General features: G+C 29.1%; 10 protein-coding genes and 1 non-coding gene across 11 annotated transcripts; 3 read left to right on the top strand and 8 right to left on the bottom strand.

The window, feature by feature from the left end:
- Window positions 1-3,695: 3,695 nt before the first annotated feature.
- Window positions 3,696-5,065, bottom strand: TpMuguga_02g00841 (uncharacterized protein; the record flags this gene model as incomplete). The annotated part of the gene is made up of 1 exon (XM_760316.2): window positions 3,696-5,065. The coding sequence occupies one exon, from the start codon at window positions 5,063-5,065 to the stop codon at window positions 3,713-3,715; it is 1,353 nt and encodes a 450-aa protein (XP_765409.1). The 3' UTR covers window positions 3,696-3,712.
- Window positions 5,066-5,495: 430 nt separating this feature from the next.
- Window positions 5,496-6,928, bottom strand: TpMuguga_02g00840 (uncharacterized protein). Its single transcript, XM_760315.2, has one exon. The coding sequence runs from the start codon at window positions 6,722-6,724 to the stop codon at window positions 5,528-5,530; it is 1,197 nt and encodes a 398-aa protein (XP_765408.1). The 5' UTR covers window positions 6,725-6,928; the 3' UTR covers window positions 5,496-5,527.
- Window positions 6,929-7,177: 249 nt separating this feature from the next.
- PSME3 (Proteasome activator pa28 beta subunit family protein) lies at window positions 7,178-8,341 on the bottom strand (the record flags this gene model as incomplete). The annotated part of the gene is made up of 7 exons (XM_760314.2): window positions 7,178-7,237; window positions 7,349-7,447; window positions 7,478-7,532; window positions 7,606-7,766; window positions 7,876-7,962; window positions 8,003-8,119; window positions 8,158-8,319. 7 exons carry the CDS (start codon window positions 8,317-8,319, stop codon window positions 7,178-7,180), a joined length of 741 nt encoding a protein of 246 aa, XP_765407.2.
- A 98-nt stretch (window positions 8,342-8,439) lies between these two features.
- On the bottom strand, window positions 8,440-10,893 carry pyrG (CTP synthase). Its single transcript, XM_061305483.1, has 8 exons — window positions 10,630-10,893; window positions 10,436-10,600; window positions 10,038-10,310; window positions 9,844-9,957; window positions 9,716-9,799; window positions 9,354-9,585; window positions 9,262-9,321; window positions 8,440-9,097 (listed from the first exon to the last, which is right to left on the bottom strand). The coding sequence occupies exons 1-8, from the start codon at window positions 10,798-10,800 to the stop codon at window positions 8,499-8,501; spliced, it is 1,698 nt and encodes a 565-aa protein (XP_061161447.1). The 5' UTR covers window positions 10,801-10,893; the 3' UTR covers window positions 8,440-8,498.
- A 17-nt stretch (window positions 10,894-10,910) lies between these two features.
- On the bottom strand, window positions 10,911-12,762 carry TpMuguga_02g00837 (DNA primase small subunit protein; the record flags this gene model as incomplete). Its single annotated transcript, XM_061305482.1, has 9 exons — window positions 12,648-12,762; window positions 12,512-12,559; window positions 12,374-12,462; window positions 12,248-12,320; window positions 11,608-12,153; window positions 11,320-11,532; window positions 11,201-11,269; window positions 10,968-11,084; window positions 10,911-10,936 (listed from the first exon to the last, which is right to left on the bottom strand). Exons 1-9 carry the CDS (start codon window positions 12,700-12,702, stop codon window positions 10,911-10,913), a joined length of 1,236 nt encoding a protein of 411 aa, XP_061161446.1. The 5' UTR covers window positions 12,703-12,762.
- Window positions 12,763-12,773: 11 nt separating this feature from the next.
- Window positions 12,774-12,845, bottom strand: TpMuguga_02g00976. Its single transcript has one exon. It is a non-coding gene; the product is annotated as a tRNA-Met (tRNA).
- Window positions 12,846-12,898: 53 nt separating this feature from the next.
- On the bottom strand, window positions 12,899-14,106 carry TpMuguga_02g00836 (Single-strand binding family protein). Its single transcript, XM_760311.2, has 5 exons — window positions 13,557-14,106; window positions 13,387-13,500; window positions 13,268-13,356; window positions 13,142-13,200; window positions 12,899-13,087 (listed from the first exon to the last, which is right to left on the bottom strand). The coding sequence occupies exons 1-5, from the start codon at window positions 13,794-13,796 to the stop codon at window positions 12,936-12,938; spliced, it is 654 nt and encodes a 217-aa protein (XP_765404.2). The 5' UTR covers window positions 13,797-14,106; the 3' UTR covers window positions 12,899-12,935.
- Window positions 13,940-15,225, top strand: TpMuguga_02g00835 (ADP-ribosylation factor family protein). Its single transcript, XM_760310.2, has 6 exons — window positions 13,940-14,064; window positions 14,137-14,471; window positions 14,530-14,697; window positions 14,783-14,923; window positions 14,954-15,024; window positions 15,089-15,225. The coding sequence occupies exons 2-6, from the start codon at window positions 14,223-14,225 to the stop codon at window positions 15,207-15,209; spliced, it is 750 nt and encodes a 249-aa protein (XP_765403.2). The 5' UTR covers window positions 13,940-14,064; window positions 14,137-14,222; the 3' UTR covers window positions 15,210-15,225.
- Window positions 15,226-15,651, bottom strand: TpMuguga_02g00834 (uncharacterized protein). The gene is made up of 4 exons (XM_760309.2): window positions 15,464-15,651; window positions 15,409-15,427; window positions 15,330-15,379; window positions 15,226-15,299 (listed from the first exon to the last, which is right to left on the bottom strand). The coding sequence occupies exons 1-4, from the start codon at window positions 15,569-15,571 to the stop codon at window positions 15,243-15,245; spliced, it is 234 nt and encodes a 77-aa protein (XP_765402.1). The 5' UTR covers window positions 15,572-15,651; the 3' UTR covers window positions 15,226-15,242.
- A 562-nt stretch (window positions 15,652-16,213) lies between these two features.
- glkA (Protein kinase domain protein) lies at window positions 16,214-17,650 on the top strand (the record flags this gene model as incomplete). The annotated part of the gene is given in 10 exon segments (XM_061305481.1): window positions 16,214-16,503; window positions 16,537-16,627; window positions 16,642-16,687; window positions 16,819-16,937; window positions 17,025-17,131; window positions 17,163-17,216; window positions 17,316-17,361; window positions 17,392-17,471; window positions 17,511-17,561; window positions 17,593-17,650. 10 exon segments carry the CDS (start codon window positions 16,214-16,216, stop codon window positions 17,648-17,650), a joined length of 942 nt encoding a protein of 313 aa, XP_061161445.1.
- A 95-nt stretch (window positions 17,651-17,745) lies between these two features.
- TpMuguga_02g00832 (Myb-like DNA-binding domain protein) lies at window positions 17,746-19,838 on the top strand. The gene is made up of 4 exons (XM_760307.2): window positions 17,746-18,595; window positions 18,683-18,941; window positions 19,044-19,568; window positions 19,697-19,838. Exons 1-4 carry the CDS (start codon window positions 17,934-17,936, stop codon window positions 19,802-19,804), a joined length of 1,554 nt encoding a protein of 517 aa, XP_765400.1. The 5' UTR covers window positions 17,746-17,933; the 3' UTR covers window positions 19,805-19,838.
- The last annotated feature ends 30 nt before the right edge of the window (window positions 19,839-19,868 follow it).

The raw sequence follows: 19,868 nt of genomic DNA, 5'->3' as shown, positions 1-19,868 counted from the left end.
TGTATATATAAAAACAAAAATAATATATAAATAAATAAATAAAGTTAAAATTATAATTTGAGATAGAATATATATTTATAGATATTATTTTAGTATTAAAAATTATAAAAAAATGTATATTAAAAATTAAAAAAATTAATTATAATATATATATATATATAATTATAATTAAAAAATTATAATAATAAATGTAATTAATATAAAATAATAAAAAATAATATAATATGTCAATATAGATAATATTGGATATTATTTAAAAGATAAACTAAAAATAATTATATTTTAAAATTAAAGTATATGTTATAAAATAAAAAGTAAAAAATATATACATATATAATTAAAATTTATATATAATGATGAATATAATTTTAGTATTAGAAACAGATTATTAATATATATATTAATAAATATAATTTTAATAAGAATAAATAGAATATATATATAATTAAATTAATATAAATAAAAATTTTTATAAAAATATATATTATAATAATTTTATATTTAATTATTTAAAATATATGATATTAATAAAATAAAGAAATGGTATCTTATATAGAAACATATAAAAAAATATTTTTTCAAATATATATATAATTATCATTAATTTTTTTGTTAAAAAAATTAGAAAATATGTATATTAAAATAAAAAAATATATATGTTATAATGAGATAAAATTATATAAAATTAATTTTGAAATATAAAATAATAATAAATAGTATAAATATTATAAAAAATAAAAATAATATTATTATAAAATAAATGACAAACATATTAAATAAATTTAAATAATAAATATAATTTAATAATAATAATTAACACATATTTTTATAATTATAAAAATATAAATATATATAAATGTTTAAAATAATAATTAAAATTTCAAAAAACAGAAAAATATTAATATTAAATAAATATTAATAATATTTTTTAAATTAAATATATATATATTAATAATGTAGAAATGTGTAAAAAATGTTAAAAATTTTATGTATAAAATATAAAATAAATATTTATATAAAATAAAAATATATAATTATAAAATAAATTTGAATGATATAATGTATAATAAAATTTTATATATAAATATAAATTATATAAATATTAAAAAAATAATACGAATATAATAAATATTTTATAATTTATTAATATATATATATAAATAAATAAATAATTAAAATAAATAAATATATAATTAAAAAAATAATATATAATATTAAAAATAAATAAATATTAATTATTAATAAATACATTTATTTATATTATAATTAATATATAAATGTTCAATAAAATAAATTAATTATATACCTATTGAATTTAAAATATTAATGAAAATAAATTAGTTTAATATATAATATATAAAAATTATTTTTAATAAATATAATAAATAATTATTTTAATTTATATATCGTAATTATATCATGTACAAATAGACAATTTTTTAATTTTTTGAAATTTACATTTTATATATATTATTAATATTAAATAAATTATATTAATTATTTAATAGTATAGTAAATTTATATCATTTGACATATAATTTTAATCATTTATTATCGATATATATTTAAATATATAACATATTTATTTAATTAAAAAAATGAATTAGATATTATTAATTAATTCTTATATATATGTATTTATTTTTTATTTAGATGATGATATTTTATAATAAATACTTAATAATGTAATTATATATTTATATATTTGTTTTTAATCCTTATATATATATTAATATAATTTTTTATATGTAATTTATAACTCAAATATTAATATAATTTCATATCATATATTTTATAATTTTTTTAATTATATTTATTTATATTATTAATTTATAAATAGTATATTACATTTCATTTATATATATATAATTTTATTATTATAATTTGTTTATAATTTATTGGTAATATATATAATTATGTTGAATTTAATTTTTTATTTATAATTATTAAAATATAATTTATTTTCAATTATGTTATTATATATATAATTAATATATATATTATTCTTTTATATATTAATTTATTAATTATTAATTATTGATTAGTATTATTAAATTATATGTATTATCCAAATTTATTAAATATATTTTTTATTTACATTATAATAAAATTATTTTCATTATGAACATTATTAATTAAAATAGATATCAAAATAATATTTTATATTTTTATTTCATTATAACACATATAATTTTTCTATTTTAATATACATATTTTTTAATTCTTTTAACAATAGAATTAATCGTACATATATATATATTATAAAAATATTTTTATTTTTATTATATATATTATATCATTTTATTTTAATATATTATTATTATAATCTATGCATTCATAATTTTTTATATATTTAATATATTTTTGTTTTATCTTAATTTTATTATTTTATTATATATTTATTAATTTAATTTTTTTGTTTATAATTTCAATATTTTTGTTTAAATATATATATTAATAATTTGTTTCTAATACTAAAATTATATACATTATCATATATATAAATTTCAAATTTTGATATATATTTTTTTAATTTTATTTTTTATTTTATAACATATACTTTCATTTTAATATATAATAATTTTTTGTTTAACCTTTAAATAATATTTAATACTATCTATATTAATTATTATATTATTTTTTATTAATTATATATCTATTACATTCATTATTATTATTTTCTAATTATAATTTTTCATATATATATATATATATTATAATTATTTTTTTTAATTTTTAATATACATTATTTAATAATTTTTAATACCAAAATAATATATATATATAAATATATTTTGTATTTTCAATTATAATTTTAATTCTTTATATTTATATATATTTTATTTTTATGTTTATATATACAATCTTTACTTTCTTTTTTAGTTATTTTATAATATATATATAATACATTTTATTCGCATTTTTATTTCTTTATATAAATATATTTTATATTTAATATATTTTTTTATTTTTATTTTTTAATTTTTTTATATACAAAATTATATTTTTATTTTCAGAATTAATTTTTAATTTTTTACCTATTAGTTTTTAATTCTGATTATTTTTAAAAATTTTTATTTTTTATTTTGACCTTTGGTTTATAGGCCAAAACAAGCCTTATAAATTTTTATTAAAATTTTCACGAAATCTTAGTCTAAAATTTTAAATAATTAGATATTTAGCATTCTTATACATCTGTCTTTAATATATTAAAATTTTAGAAAAAGCTTTAATCGTTTCAATAAAAAAAATTTTTTTTACAGATACTCACTCTCCGGTCCTGACATTTTTATACTTAGTTAAGTAACTCTAAATTTTTATATTTTTTACTAAATAGTCTATAGAAGTAGTATCATCGTGGATTATGATAATTTTAAGAGATATTTACAATTGAATAATGTCAATTTTTATGTTTTTCAACAAATTGTCTAGATCTCTCGAAATATTCGAATATAATTAGATATAATTTTAATTATTTAATTTAATTACTATAAAACTTTCTTAATTTTACAATTGTTATAAAAAAATAATTAAGTTAATGATTTTTATTTTACACACTATGTTGGACAAATTAATAAGATTTTGCTTATCTCCACAAATGGTATTTTTTTTGAGTAAAAAGATTTTAAAACCTCGTTATATATTTTTAGTATTATATATTAATTAGTATAGTATTATTTATATAGTACATTAAAATTGTTATTGACTGACTCTAGTCAAGTGCTGACAACAGATCTCTTCTAAGATCACGAGTGAATATTGCCATAAGATTTTTGAATCCATTTTGAAGTGCTTTATCAAACCAAAATCCAAATGCCCTCCTATTGGACAATCCAGTTGTTGGCCAATAGGCTCTATCATGTTTTTTGAATTCATTAATATAACCCTCAGCCAGAAAAATCAGTAGTATCATAGACAAATTGGTAAGGAAGCCGTTTACAGTGGAACCAGTAGAATTCCAGTTTGGCCCTACACCAGCATATCCTACAGCAAGTAGTACGATATGACTTACATAAAACAAAATTGTAAGGAAACCAACCATACCAGGTTTATTTACAATAGCTAAAGATGCTCCTGAATAGGGATAGTGAAGTGCCCTGATAAATAAAAATCCGCAAATACACATTACTGGAATAAATAGCAAAGTTCCATGCCAATACTCCTTTCCACCTTCCCATTTATTCTTAGGTGAGTAAACCTTTGTTTCATTGGTTGCATCGAGAATTGCTATAGTGATGTATGGAATAGGTGCCATAATAAGAAGAGCCTGATCTATCTTATTGACATGCCTAAAATCCACTAGTAGACCTGGTGCTATAGCTGGATAAAAAACGTACACAACACCCTGAGCAAAAATACACATTATCATCGGTGATATTGCATGAAAAGAATCACCACTAGAATCTTCGTTTTTACCACATTTTTCAGTTTCATTACCGCCATTACCAACATAGACTTTTGTCCAAACTGAAGCAGATGCTCCTGTAATTATTATTGACAAAAACAGCTGCCAAGTAATAATATGAAAATCAGTGTCATACTTCCTCTTGTTACCAAATAACCTCAAAAATATAAAATGATAAACTGAAGTAAATATACCAGAGACTTGAATGGTGGCTAAAAAATAAACTATATTATCTCCTCCTAATTTCATACTGAAAGGAATGTTCATTCCATATACAAAAGCCGAAAATGCCAACGCCCAGTAAAAATCTGTTAGATGGCCCTCTTCACCACCAGTCACATATACAAAAAATAGAACTACATTTATAAAGAAAAATAACCAGTGAATTCCTATAGATACCTTTTCACATTCTTTTTTGATAAAGGTATAAATTGTGCCAAGAGTATTGCCAACAAGCCCACTAAGTTCTATTGCGTTATGAACTCTACTGACGTAAAGACTGAATAAATGCTCAGGTATTTTAAATCGTTTTATGGAGAAAGGAGCTCCATTCATACCAACCCTAAGAGTTAGAAGTAATGAGAAGCCAACCAAAGCATATGCGACCTTCTTAGTAGCATCATCGTCTGTGTTTTCTCCACTCGGAGGAGAAGCTGACATTTAACTTTATGCGATAAATATTAATTCTGGGTTTTCCTAATACTTACTACTAAGGGTTTTAGATATACCATTAGAATATCACAGTAGTTATTATCCTCAATCAGGAAGCTATTAGAATATCGTTGTTGGTATTCTGATATGTTATGGTATATTCATTTTATTAAACTCAAATCGTTACATGGTTTATAATTTTAAATATGCTATTAGTATATATGCCTATTTTAGATATATTACGTAGATAACGTATACTTTGTATAATACTACCGTTATACCCTATATACCATACCATGAATTACGAATTATCATACATTCTACTTCTGTACAAAATATGTTGAAAATTCCTTTATTAAATATTATATTTTATAATGAACAGATTCATAAATATGTAAATTACTTAGTACTAGTCATCTTCATTGTATATAAAAATATATGGATAAGAGTAGGAGATTATTTGATGTTAAATTAAGTAGAGCAAAGCGTCTTTGAGAGTCTTAAAAAGAATAACTGGGAAGCCCGTTCCATGTTCATGTACCAATTTTTAGTAGGTTGTACGAATTTGTGTGAGTTGCGAAGTGATGGGCCAAACATCTTGTTGAGCCAAGTGTTGGTATATGCCCAGTAGAGTTTGAAGGCATGTTCATCAACGTTGTTGTTATCCAGCTCTGGTAAATCAACCAACTTAGTATTACAATTTGAAACAGCTTTGGGATTTGGTAAGTCAGGTAGTGGGTGTTTAGCGTACTCCATTTTCTCATTTGTGTTTTCACAGTTGAGAAGAATTTGGTCCCATTTCTTATTGGTGTCTGGGTAGTTGAGCAAGTTGTTAACTCCTAATTTGTTCAAAATTTCTACGTAGCGCGGGTCTCCCAAGTGTTTCAAGAGTGCCGATAAGTTGAATAGCTTGAACAAGTTGGCAGTGTAATTATTGTTGCCTTGCGATGGTTGATCAGCCCAGCTGTCAAGTAGTTTGTTAAAGTCATCAACAAACTTGATGCCAGATGGTAAAGTGGGTGGGTCTCTGTATTCCTCCTTTTCTGGTACTTGAAACTCATTGTTGTTGAGTGTGTTATGGTTTTCATGTAGGCATCCATTTCCCAGGCTGAGGAGTTTATCCAAGGGTCCATGTTCATGGCCTGTGCAAAGTGGTGCCAAGGAGTTCACGCATTTTTCTCCCAAACTTGTCTTTTTCAGTAATTCGGTAAGCTTATTTGATACAAATGACTGTAGGTTTGTGAGTTCTGTGTTGTTGTCCATTGTAAGTGATAGGTTCTTGATGTTTTCCAAGTCAACTTCTTCGTTTTCCATCTTACCCAAAAGGTTATTAAGGGTCTCAGAATCCTCATTGTTGACTGTTTCATTACCGTTTCCATTGTAGTCGAAGTTTTCGTTTTCTAGGTTCAAAAGATTTTCACCTGAGTCGACATCCATGTGTTGGTCATTGTTGTTTTCGAAATTCTCATAATTGTTGTTATTTTCATTATTTTCATTGTTATTTTCTCCATAATTATTATTATAATTTTCATAATTTAGGTTTTCATTTCCTACGTTGAGTTCGTCGTCATTTTCTTGGTTTGTGTTTTCCATGTTGTTATTTTCGAAGGATTCCTTCTGCTTGTTTCTGCGACGAAATCCGCATAAAGGTGTTCTTGTTTTACCCATGTTGATTTTTAATGAATGTGTAAGATGAAATCACTAAATTAAAAAATAACTCAACAACAAACTATTAAATTGAGAAGGGAACCAGGGTGCATAGTAACAAATTACCCTATAATACTAAAATGTTAGTTTAGGCCTATATCCTTGATTTTTAACAGGATTCCATTGAAAAATTTTTACACATTTGAATTCTAGTGATGTGTATAGGGTTTCTTACTACACATATATTCATTGTATACTCAAAAATCACATATTATTTCTAAATGCACTTTAAAATATTTCTAAAATCCATTATTTTGCACATTTTTCAGATAATTTTATTTATTTATTCAATTTTATCCCGGAATAACAAATCGTAAACTGTAGAATCCATGATTTTGTGGATATATTAAGAATAATGTGTATTATTAAAATAGTATAAAATTAGTTTATTCAGAGGAATTTTCAAAAAATTGGCTAAAAGGTCATACGATATCGCCCGTCCTCACTTTTGGGCTTCACAACCTTTTCCCAATTCTACATCATATATAAGATTATACTATTAGTATAGTATACTTTTAGGTATACTATTTCTACGATGTTGACGAGAGTATATATGGTATTATATTTATGTGTAGGATAGAATACCTTGCAAAGTAAATCATATAACATGCTATAGTTATTTCTCATATCAACTTTGGTAATTTTGATATGTATCCATTCCTTTTCGTCTAATTCTCTTATTGCCTAGAAAAATGAATATCGTGATCAAATTACCTCTCCGTAGTCATCCACGTTTGGGTATTTTATAACTTTTGTAGATAGTTTGGCTCTATAATAGAATATTTCAGAAAATGTTATTGATATAGATTTAATAAAATTAGGTTGTGAGTGTTAAAAAATACCTTGCCATATAATACTTGACTATAGCGTCGTATAAGTTGAATGCTGTATCTTCAACTCGTGTCAATTCCTGTATTACTTCTTCCTGAATCCCAACTCCAAAGTTGTTCCCGTCCTCTATTCGGGGAACATTTAACTGGATCCACAGCTTTATGTTACTTATCTATTACATCACATGTATACTAAGTGCTACTGAATAGAATACTAAGTAATTAACGGTGATATAAGTAGTAGAATAATGGGAAATATGTAAAATGAGTAGTCTATGGTACAATTTCAATTAATTCAGAAGCTTCGAGTTTGATTTTTTCGAGTTCTGCGAAGATTTGTTTATGTGAAGGTAGAAAGACGTCAGTGGTCTGAGAATAATGTGAAATAAAAATGAAAATATGAAATTACTTGATCATGGGTCCTTTTGGGCCTTTTGGAATCGACATCATGGTTTACCAGACATCTATATGATTCCTGATCTAGGTCACTGGAGCTGAAAATGCACCCATTTTTGGAGTTTTCAGCCTAAAGGTTGAGATGAAAATATAAAATCGCTAAAATACCACTAGTGAGTTAAAATACAGAATTTTTTGAGGAATCCTCTCCCTTAATGAGAATAACGCCGATCGGGTGATTTCCTCCTTGAACAACTGGTACTTATCTTTTACCTCGGGGTCCAATGGATCTATTTTGTCCACTGATATCCCATTTAGCTTTTTTTCCATTATTTATAAAATATTTTTTATGCTTTTCTTACTTCTATCAGGCTCCACTGCACACTATGGCATTATCATCACTACTTCTCTACTGACAATATTCTACGATATGAAATTCTAGATAACAAATAATTATGTATAAATTAGTTTGGAAAGCGGTTAAAATATTCAACTGTGTGAGGGGTAAATTAGTGGTAGTAGGATGATCCGGGGAGTAGCTTTCCGTTATTTTTTTCAAGCCTTTCCTTAAGCCTATTTTTACAAGCAAGGATGAAGCCTAAATACGGGGGGCTGGGTGTTATTGGAGTAGATTTATACTCTGGGTGGAACTGGGTACATAGGAAGAACGGGTGATCCTTAAGTTCAACTACACTTACTCTTCCCTTAGCTGGATCTCTTCCTGAGAACACCACTCCGTGCTTAGCTAATGGTTCCTCGTAAGCCGGGTTCACTTGGTATCTATGCCTATGCCTTTCCACTATCGTCTCGTTCTGGTCGTATAGACTGTAGATTAATGTACCTTTTACCAGCTTCGTTTCAAGTGCTCCAAGCCTCATTGTTCCACCTTTTTTATCCTTTCCTGAGAACTCAGGCATCAAAGTTACCACGTGGTACTTTTCAGGGGACTTTGAGTCCTCGCCGTGACATGCTTTGGGTTCAAACTCCTCAGCCACGTCCACCACTGTCAACTGCAATGCCAAACATATCCCCAAAAACGGCACTTTATTCAACCTACAGTACCTCACTGCCATCTTTTTGCCTTTAAATCCTCTCGTTCCAAACCCTCCTATATTTAATTCACTACCATATCCGTAACTATTACCCATTCGGGTCATGTAGTTATGGTGTATTAGGTTTACTATATAACTATATGATAGGTTATCTATAAATATATAAACTTTCAAATATTAAACAATGAAAAAACTAGTGAAGGAAGTAGTAAAATAATACCTGGGATGAGAACTCCGTCTAGATCTTTAAAATGAGATTTGAATTTTTCAGAGTTGTAATCTGAAAGTGTGAATTAACAGTACAAAAATTACCTTCAAACTGGGAGTAGTCTACCCATTTGATGTTGAGTTTAAGATTACACTCGAGCGACGAGTGTTTTAATGCGTTCAGAACTGATAAATAACTGTCAGTTGAGGCACTGTATTTTCCCACAATCCCTACTGTAACAGATTCGTTTTCCGGATTCTCACAAAATCGACTCCAATGCTCCAATGAATACTCAATTGGCATTGGATCAACAGTATTCGGTGTGAAATTCAACAACTAATCAAACATTATTACTATGCTTAATATTTACAAATATGTAAATCTGTATGTTATCTGTGTAAAATATGTAAGTGTGGTAGAGTATGTAAACTGGGTAGTAAATGTGTGGTAAAAGTAATAAAAATACTTCAAGAATGGATTCCGCAACATGTTGTTCATCAAGCATTAGTGGAACACGATATAAATCAGATGTATTGTGTACACTGATGACCTGAACAGTTATTAGTCATGGGTAAAATAGGGGGTTGTGCATACATTTTTGAATTTGACTTGTGTAAAAAAGGCAATCTTTTCCTTAGTTGAGCTTGTTAACTCATTCATACAGCGGCAAAATATCATATCCGGTTGTAAACCTCTTTGTGAAAGTGCCTAAAAATTAAATTATTTAGTCAACTGCGGGTTACTGGGTAGTAGTGAATAACTAGTAGAAGTGATGCTTAAAGTAATACTTTAACCGAATGTTGAGTGGGTTTAGATTTCTGTTCGTCTTGGCGTCCGACAATTGGAACGTATGAAAGATGACACAAACAGACGTTTTCGTTTCCTAGTTTGAGCTTTAATTGCCTGATCGTTTCCACATACACCTCAGACTCAATGTCTCCAACTGTTCCTCCAATTTCCAAGAGACATATTTCAGGATCACGCCAACCCTTCCTATCAACATTCTTTCTAGAAGCTTCCTCTATCCATTCTATCACCTCTTGGACTATATGAGGTACTACCTACAACACATATACACACTTTATCAGATATATGCTTAGCTATTGTTAACACTAATTATAGCCAAAATAGTACTAAATGAAGTATATTTAACTAGTAAATGGGATAATTAATGGTTAAAAGTTACTTGAACAGTTTTTCCCAAATAGTCTCCTCTACGTTCTTTATCGAAAACGCGGCTATAAACCTTTCCTGAGGTAAGGCTGTGACTTCTAGTTAATTTTAAGTTGAGGAATCTTTCATAATTTCCCAAATCCAAGTCAGCTTCTCCTCCGTCGTCAAGAACGTAAACCTGAGGATGTAATATTTAAAAAGACGTACCTCTCCATGTTCGTTAGGCGAAAGAGTTCCTGCGTCCAAGTTTAGGTAAGGGTCGATTTTAACAGCGGACATTGAAATGTTTCTAGAGCGCAAAACTACTCCGATGCTGCTCAGGAGTGTGCCCTTTCCGATTCCGCTCATGATTCCCCCAATAACAACAACGTACTTCATTTTCGATAAAATTCAGGAAAGATAACTTTTAAAAAATAAAACAAATATGTAAAAGGATAATTTAGTAGGAAAACATGTAGATTTGTAGAAAAAATTAAGTTATGTGTGGGCTAGAATTCGACACCATTTACCTTCCCTAAATTTCAATAAATAAATTTAAAAGTTACCCTTCTTTAGGTTTGACAAACACTTACTAAGAAATTTTTCCCGGAAATACAACAGATTCTGCGATATTGGCGAGTTATTCACATCTCCTCCCTCATTATAATGATTAATCAAACTCTCTATTGCAATATTTATACTATTTCAACGTCTCTCAATGGGTATTATGTAGTTAACTGTATATATAATTGTTAAACTAGTGTAAAGTATGTCCCAGAGTCGTATAATAGTGGAATACCTATGGTTGGAACAGATTCTGGATTGAACTTATCCAAATTTTCATGGTCCAAAGGCACACATATCCTCCCTAAACCCAAATTATTACTGTTATAATGTGGAATAGTAATTATAAAGTACCAGTTTTAGCGTGTACACAGAAGGGCGACTTTAGCAAATGTCCCATATCTTTGGTGACATTAACATCAAGTCTCGGGTAAGAGAACGCAATAACAATCTCCATGAAAAAGCCAGGGAAATCGCCAGATTCCACCTTCCCAATGTAATCCTCGGGTCGTACCAAATTCAACATGTCACAAATACTGTTAAAAAAATCCACTGAACTATACCTTTCTACAACATTACACTGTTATTTCCCAATGAGTTAGCTATATAGATATACTAAATGAATTATTGAGTAAATAATACTTTGAGAGTTTTCGAGACAGTTATTTAGAGATTTTCTAACGTTGGAGTATTTTTCTGGTACATAGTCCAGTAGTGATTTAATGTGATGTTTGTGATAGAAAAAATTTTGTTCTGAGAGAAGGTGATTGAAGTTACGGTAACAAATGTGAAAGGCTCTGAGAACTAGAGGATGTTTGTCTACGGCATAGAGGTTAACTTTCTTGGCGAAGCCGTCTGAGATTAGGTTTAGATACTCGATGATTGAGATTCTTCCCTCGGCAGGTAATTGTCTGGCCGCTCTATCACACACCCAGCAATGGATCCCACGCCTTCCTGAGTATACCCAGAGAATATCAACAAACCCAAAGTCCTCCTTCAGAGTCTTCGTAATCAACTCTACTGCGATCTTAATATACCTCCAGCACTTGTTACACACCTTCTTTTCAGAACAACATGTTCGAAACTCGTCATAGTCGTCCATGTCTATGTCAAACACTATCTCACGCTCTACTGGTCTAAAATCACCACTCAACTGCATCAGTGATATCTTTTTGCTATATATAGCACCTAAACCGTTTGTTACACATTTGGAATTTATGTTATATTAAAGTTATATACGTTTAAAATAGATAAATTTGGGGGTAGAATAAGTAAAGAATACCAATATCGAATTTAAACGGTACAGAATCGGAGTTACAAAGAGTCTCAAAGCCGTTTTCAAAACTTTCAAAAGTCTAACCAATAATTAATGTAAATTTAGGGACAAAAAATCTGTGTAAAATATTACTTGCCATCTCAGGTAAATTTCAGCAGCATCAGTAGTGTCCCCTTTGTGAAGAGTAAGTGAGATCTCTCTTCTCCTTAATATGGTAGGGTCTGAAGAAGTGAATCAGTAAAAAATCCAAAATTTTAGATAACCACGAACCTTCGTAACTTATCCATCTTACCAAGTCCTTAATAGGGCAAAAGTTTTCTACATTGTACACATTAAAATTAATTTTATAAAACTCCTTAGATAACTAATAATATTAATGGATAATGGAGTAAATAAAAATTAATACTGTAGTAGAAGCGTAAATTGGATTCCGTAACGATGGAATCAGCCTGAATTGGCATTTTTTGGCCAAAATTAACACACTTCCCCTTTTCAGAAATAGTGGGAGTAGAAGAATTAAATAAAAATAAAATAGCAGCGCGTGGTTTCGATCCACGGACCTGGGGGTTATGAGCCCCCCACTCTCCCTCTGAGCTACGCTGCTTATGAAAATACACATAAACTTTGGTTTAAAGGACTAGAACATATAATAAAAAGAACGAATTAATAAAAATTCATAAGTTTTGTAAAACATTTAGAAATTTTCTGGGTAAATTTGTTGGTTTGCAGCGACATAATTATTCTCAGGATTAGAAGGATTCTTAGGCATTAATATGAAGGTGTCACCTCCCCTGAGTGAACTCACGGAAACTTCAGCGATCTTAGGCCGACTAACTCCACTTGCGTCTAAAATCAAATTAATTATCGTTATTATCATTAATTTTCTGGAAAAGGACGAACCGAAATTTTGAGGTTTGTAGTATTTAAGCTGACCAATCACAAGAGCCTTGTCCCCAACCCTAACAGATTATTTACACATTTAATTAGTATATAATGATTGGATAGTTTTTGTTAGTAAAAAGTTGCCTGGCTCGGGAATAAACGTAGTCCACATTTCGATTTCCGTATAGGATAACTCTGTGCCATTGCGTTTTAACTATTCCGTCTTTCTCCCTCTAAATAATCTGTGAAGGGTTTAAAAGTACATCTGAAGTAGCAATAGATAGTTTTAAAGCCCTGAATCCACTTGGAAAAACAGTAGGTTCAGCTATGAATCCGATCCTTCCACAGAGCGTGACTGAATTTGCGGATAAATCGAACTAAAATTTTCATTATTGAAATTAAATAATATTTAGTAATGTGTTAAATTTGATACGTGATCACGGGGTACTTCCTTTTGCTGGAAAGACCCTTCTTGGTAATGCTGAGAATCCTCCTGGGATTCATAATTATCTACAAGATCATTGAATGATTCATCGTATTCGTAAAGTTTCTGAATTCTATTGTTGAACTGAAGAGGAGGGCTAGAATTTATGAAAAAAAGCTTCCTCGAATGTGGGCTGGTTCTCAGCGCGAAACAGCAGCAAAAATTGTAAAATAAGAATACAAAAATCATTGCGATATAATAAATGAACTGTTTTTATTTTTTAGGTAAATGTTGTAAATAATAAACAAATTCTTAAATCTATTCACCAAAATGTAAAGCCCAATTTATGTGTATATACATCCTTCCTCAAGATTCCTAGCATTAATTATATGTTTAAATATAGATTCCAGTATATCAGAGAGTATTAATATTATATATAAGAGAATTTTGTTATTAAGTTGACAGAGTTTTATTAGAGTATGGAATGTATAAATTGAATATTAGAGACGATTTTAATGTAATAAATTAGTTTATTAAATTGTGAGAATTAATAATAACAATTTTTAAGTTAATGTGTATGTGATTTTAGTTTGCGTTTTATGGAATCTTGGGGTTTGTCAAATTGGGAAATAACTTAACTGGTATAATTTATTTTGTACAATAGTTGTAAAATGTATGGAATTTAAATTTTTTATAAAGACTTTTCCATTTAATGTTTTAAGATTTAGCGGGAAACTTCTCCAATTATCCCTACGCCTTTCCTTTCTCATTTTCAAGTACATTTTCAGGTCAACAACTGACCTTTACGCAAATCTTCTTGATAGTTTCAATAGACCCTGCGAAAACATCCTAATCCTCGGGGCTAGAAACTCTGGCAAAAGCTCCCTTCTCTATCGCATTAAACTCTCTGAATTTATCTCCACGGTATTTTTTTCTCATTACCATATATACTTGGATAATTACTTCTATATACCTAAATTAGAGTGCCACCGGATCAATTATTGAAGAAGAACTGTATTTGTGTCGGTTCTGTCTCGTTTCCTCCTCAATTTGCGGTCACCCTAAACTTCAAGAATATGATAAAGTTAAAGTCAAACTCTACGAACTTGGCTATAATGATCCCATTTCAACCTATCAACAACAAATACAAGTATATTTTACACCAACTCAATTAACTATATACTACTAATATTAACCATATACTACTAATATAATAGTAGTAATGATGTTTGTAGATATGTAATAAGATAATATATGTGGTTGACAGTTTTGGGGATTTCAGATACTCTGAGATAAACAAGGAAATTTTAACCATGATTTCAGAACACAGTTATCATCACAATTTGCCCAAATATGTTATCTTTCTCGCAAAAAATGTATAACTCAAATTCACTAATGACGTTCAGGACATTTTCGGAGGAATGAACTATCAATCCATTAGAAAGGCACTTGAATTTCCCGAACAACTCAATAATAGGCTAGTTCCTAGTCCTCCTTGATATCTTTACACTATACTAATACTGGGTATAATGATTGTATAGATTAATGGTAGTTAAGGGAAGCTCAATAACTGGTGAGGGAGTATTTGAATCTCTATCGTTTTTGTTATTTGATACTAGAGAAAATAACAAAACTGAGAAGAACGATTTAATTGTACTATAATCTTATTTTTAACGTGTTTTACATATGAATATATTAGTTTTGAGTTAAAAATGACAAGAAAAGTGTATTTTCGGTAAGTAGCAGTTGGTTCTAAAATAAAATTGTAATTAATTTAAGTACCTTGTCCAAAAATTTCTTTATTGTAAAAGTGTCCAAGTATTCTTTATAGTCTGAACATTTTTATAAAGATTTGTTTAACCTGAAATGTCTCCTTCGGTCTACACATTATTACGTTTATAGATTTAAAACCTTACATTTAGTTCTTTTGACCCTTCTACTGGATTTGTAGCATTAACTTTAGATATAATTTGCGATAAAGTAATTATTGAGAAAAGAGGAAGGAAAATCGCTGGAAAGTTCATGAGAAAATTTCACTGAAAAGAATAAATTTAATATAACAAATCATACATTAAATATTAATAATAATTTTTGCAAAAAAATTAAATGTGTGCTTGAAATTAGGAAATATTCGGTTATTATAATTGTGGTGATGTCGTAAAGGTAAATGGAGACTAAGAAGGTAACACATTTTTTTATTCACAGAAAAAATAGTTAGAAATCGTCTAATTGAATTGTTAGAAATTCTCGTCTCCGACTGCTTTGGCCGTTTCTCCTCCAAAATTGATCTTCCACAGGAGAATCGCCAGAGGAGCTTTCGGAGTTGTTTATTTGGTTTCTGACGATTCTGGAACTCAGTTCGCTGTTAAAAGAACAAAAAAATTGTTATTCCGTATATAACTTATTATATACTTAGTTATATAGTTCTTACATTAATCAATAATTTTGCCAATTTAATCCCTAGTTGTATAATATTTACGTATATAATAAAATGTGTTGAAAGTGGTAAGAAGAGATCTCGAGAACTGGTGAATTTGGGGATTTGTAAAGGTGCGAATAACGTGGTGAAGTACTTTGGGAGTTTTTACACAATTGACCCTTGTGGAAACTTTATCCAAAACCTAGTTCTAGAACACCTTCCTTACAATTTCAGAGCATATCTCAGGATGATAAAGTGTGAGATGAACAAGAACTTTGCCTTAAATAACCATACTGACTACCAAATTCAATCACAAACTAACTACCAAACAACTTACCAAAACATTATTCGTTATACTTTTAGTGATTGTCCTTGTCCAATCAATCCAACACTTTACACCAATCCTAATAATCAACCAAATACTATTGTTCAACTGAGTTGTGTAAATCAACAGTCCTCCAACAATCAGTTGAGTGGTGTGAACCCTGGCCTTGGTGTTTACAGTGACTTATGTGACAAGTTAATATACATTTTGCGGTATATTCCTGCTTAGAATATCTAATTGTTTAGAAATGTTGGTGTTGGTATTAAAGAAATACATGACAGAGGATTAATACACAGGGATTTGAAACCTGATAATATCTTGGTTTGTTCATCAATTGTTAATTTGGTTAGATTGATCATATTGTAAATCCTAAAGAAATTAGGATCTGTGATCTAGGTAATAGTATTCCTAATATATATTATTAATTATATACTATTATACATATATTCTATACACATTTGTATATTATGTATATACATATGTATATAAGTATAGTAGTATTAGTAGTATAATATAAATTGAAATAGGATCTGCCAAAAGGAATAACAATTTAGTTAATGATAAATGTTATAAGAAATCAACTCCGTACATCTGTTCCAGATGGTACAGGGCTCCTGAATTGCTTTTCGGATCAACTCACTACGGGGTTACACACTATACCATATACTCAGTTATATAAATACAGAAATAGATATTCTCTATAAGTCCTATAATATGTTTTAGGAGCAAATAGACGCCTGGTGTATGTGTAAATATGAATTTTTTCATTTTTTCATCAGCTTTTGGGTGTATCTGTGCTGAAGTCCTACTACTGAAGCCACTGTTCATACCACTAGTAAAGTACTTTATACGGGTCATAATATTGTTTCAGCTGTGATTCTCAGCAAGTCCTCAGAATTCTTGATATTCTAGGATCACCGTCCAGGTAAATATACTACTAATACTACGCAATTAACTATGTGGGAAATGTGTTAACTCGTGACAACTGAACCTCAAACTTATTTAATCATAATAAGTATTATAGATATGAATTGGAGAAGATGCTAAAAACAGTTCCAAGGGAAGGAATAGTAAGATTAACGGTTTAAAGTGTGATATAGAAGGAGAAGGCTAAGGAGCTGTTCAAGATTTACGAGTCTAATAAAAAACTTGATATAATCGTTGATAACTTATCAAAAGGGTAAAATAACACTAATGAAAGTATTAATTTAATTGATAGGAACTCGAAATTGGAGGCGATTGGATTGGTGGCCAAATTACTTCTCAGATGGTACCTTATCCGAGTGTTTAGATGGATTTAGGTGCCCTAAGGATAGAATTTCCATATCAGAGGCTCTAGAAATTTTAAATAATTGTTAAGTTAATATATTTCATTAAATAATTAAATTTTAACCACTTTTTTTAAAGGTTGTTGTGCACATTCGGGAATCAACTTTATTTTCTATTTTTGATCATTTTTCTTATCTTTTAAACTATTTTCTAGTAATCATCACTGTTTTGTATATTTTCATACTATAAAATTTCCAGATTTTATTATTTTATAGTTGATTTACACATTTTTATAACTAAAATATGAAGAATTAAGTGTAATTTAAGGTCAAATTGGACTGAATTTAGAAATTTTCGATGAATGGAATGATTTATGAGTGATAATAAGGAAATATCGCAATTGATTGGGACTGATGGAGTTCGTCCGAGTTCAAATTTGGACTCTTGTCGTCTTCATTCTTTTTACTCTAATTTACCCTTATATCGCAAGAAATACGACTGGAATGTACCTAAATGGACTGAGTCAGACCTTGTAAAGCTTCACAAACTGGTTCGTACTACTGTAATTTCTCATTTATCTGAGAAAATCGACGAGTTAACTGACAAACTAACTTACATCGAGAATAAAAGACTGTCTGAAATACTTAAGCTTCTTTCATCCAGACTCCTTTATCTAATTTACCTCAACTTTGATTTCTCAATACTGGCGAGAAAATTAGCTAATCTTGTCATAAGTGATGAGTATGACCAGTTTTTACAAAGTTTACTTCATTCTTATAGTGTTTACAAGGGTTTTGAGAGCATTTACTTACCCAATAGACCCAAATTTCAAGGGCTTGATCTTTCAGTTTTCTGGGATACAGTAGCTAGTTCCTTTAATTCTGATCTTAAAGGGAATATGGCCAATAAATTATCCACAGACTGCTGCATCAAGTTCATCAACTCAACCAGTTCTGGTGTTCTTCTCACTGATGTCTCACCTTCAGATTTTCAAAGGATTGAACAATTTCTCACAGAATCACACGATTTCAACAAGTAACTTTTACACTATACTATCTTTCGTGTTTTTAGTTATATAGTCAACTATGTATAGAATAACTCCGTTTCATATATTGAATATAGGTTTGTGGAGAACTCAGTGTATTTGGGTGTATCTGTGTATCAGTATATGAAGGTATTTTTGCACAGGACTAGGACTAGGACTCGTAATTGGACCTCCAATGAGGAATCTGTTCTATTGGACCTCGTTTCTTCAGCAAGCTGCTCTCCTGACCCCTCACATACGTCTGGCCGCACGGGCATTCCTTGGCGGAAAATCTCATCCAAAATCCCTGGAAAAAATCCAGAGCAGTGTAGACTCAGATATCGACAAATCTCAAACGTATAGATCACCTAGTTATATATTTGTTGTTACTAGTTAACTGTTCGTGGCGTTAGTTATGTAGTTAACTATATAGGGAGTAACTCCTTAGAATATGTTTAGAAAAGAGCCAGTGACACACCATTTATGAAGAAGGATTTGTTCAGATTAAAGCTATTGATGAGTGCTTTTGGAAGAAATTGGTCTAGAATTTCTGAGTTAATGCCAGGTCGTTCATCTCGTCAATGTAGGGATAAGGTTCTTGAATGCACACGCTACACGAAAGATAATGCACTTGAATCTCTTGAATATTTTAGGAAACTGTTAACTGAGTATTCATCTCCGGAGTCCTCAGAGTCTAATCCTAATCTGAGTTTGGAAAGACCTATGTTTGTTTCTCGATATTGGAATTACTTTGACTGGCTTGGTATTCACCTATTCAAGGTTTTGTCTCTTACTCGAAATGAACACCTCCTTCAAATCCTCTACGAGTTATATTTCTCTGATGAGATTAACCGACGAATCAACATCAACTTTAAGCCAGACCGTGTTCAATACTTAACTAAGTGTACAGGCGCCCAAATCTTTGCAGTCTCAAATTTTCTCCAACTTATCGCAGCTCAGGAGGATGATATAAACTATGAAAAGGTTATCAACATCACTCAACTCATTGTCAAACTCATGTTCAAAGTATACTTTAAGCCTATTATACCATTAATATACTAGTTATATAGTTAAGTATGTGGCTCCTCTACCGGTGATGTAAAATGTTATAGAGATGTAGTAAAGATGAAAGAGTTAATTTTGAGAATTTTGATGAACCAAAGGAGTTTGAATACTTGAAAGATTCACTTTTAAATATTCTTAAAACACTTTGGCCTTGACACTAGTTGTACCATAGTAATTTACTATACCCAATATACTGTGTATGTACATACTACATAATGT

This window comes from Theileria parva, chromosome 2 (genome assembly GCF_000165365.1).
Source record: "Theileria parva strain Muguga chromosome 2, complete sequence, whole genome shotgun sequence".
Classification (NCBI taxonomy): domain Eukaryota; phylum Apicomplexa; class Aconoidasida; order Piroplasmida; family Theileriidae; genus Theileria; species Theileria parva.
This window is presented reverse-complemented; position numbering and strand designations above follow the sequence as displayed.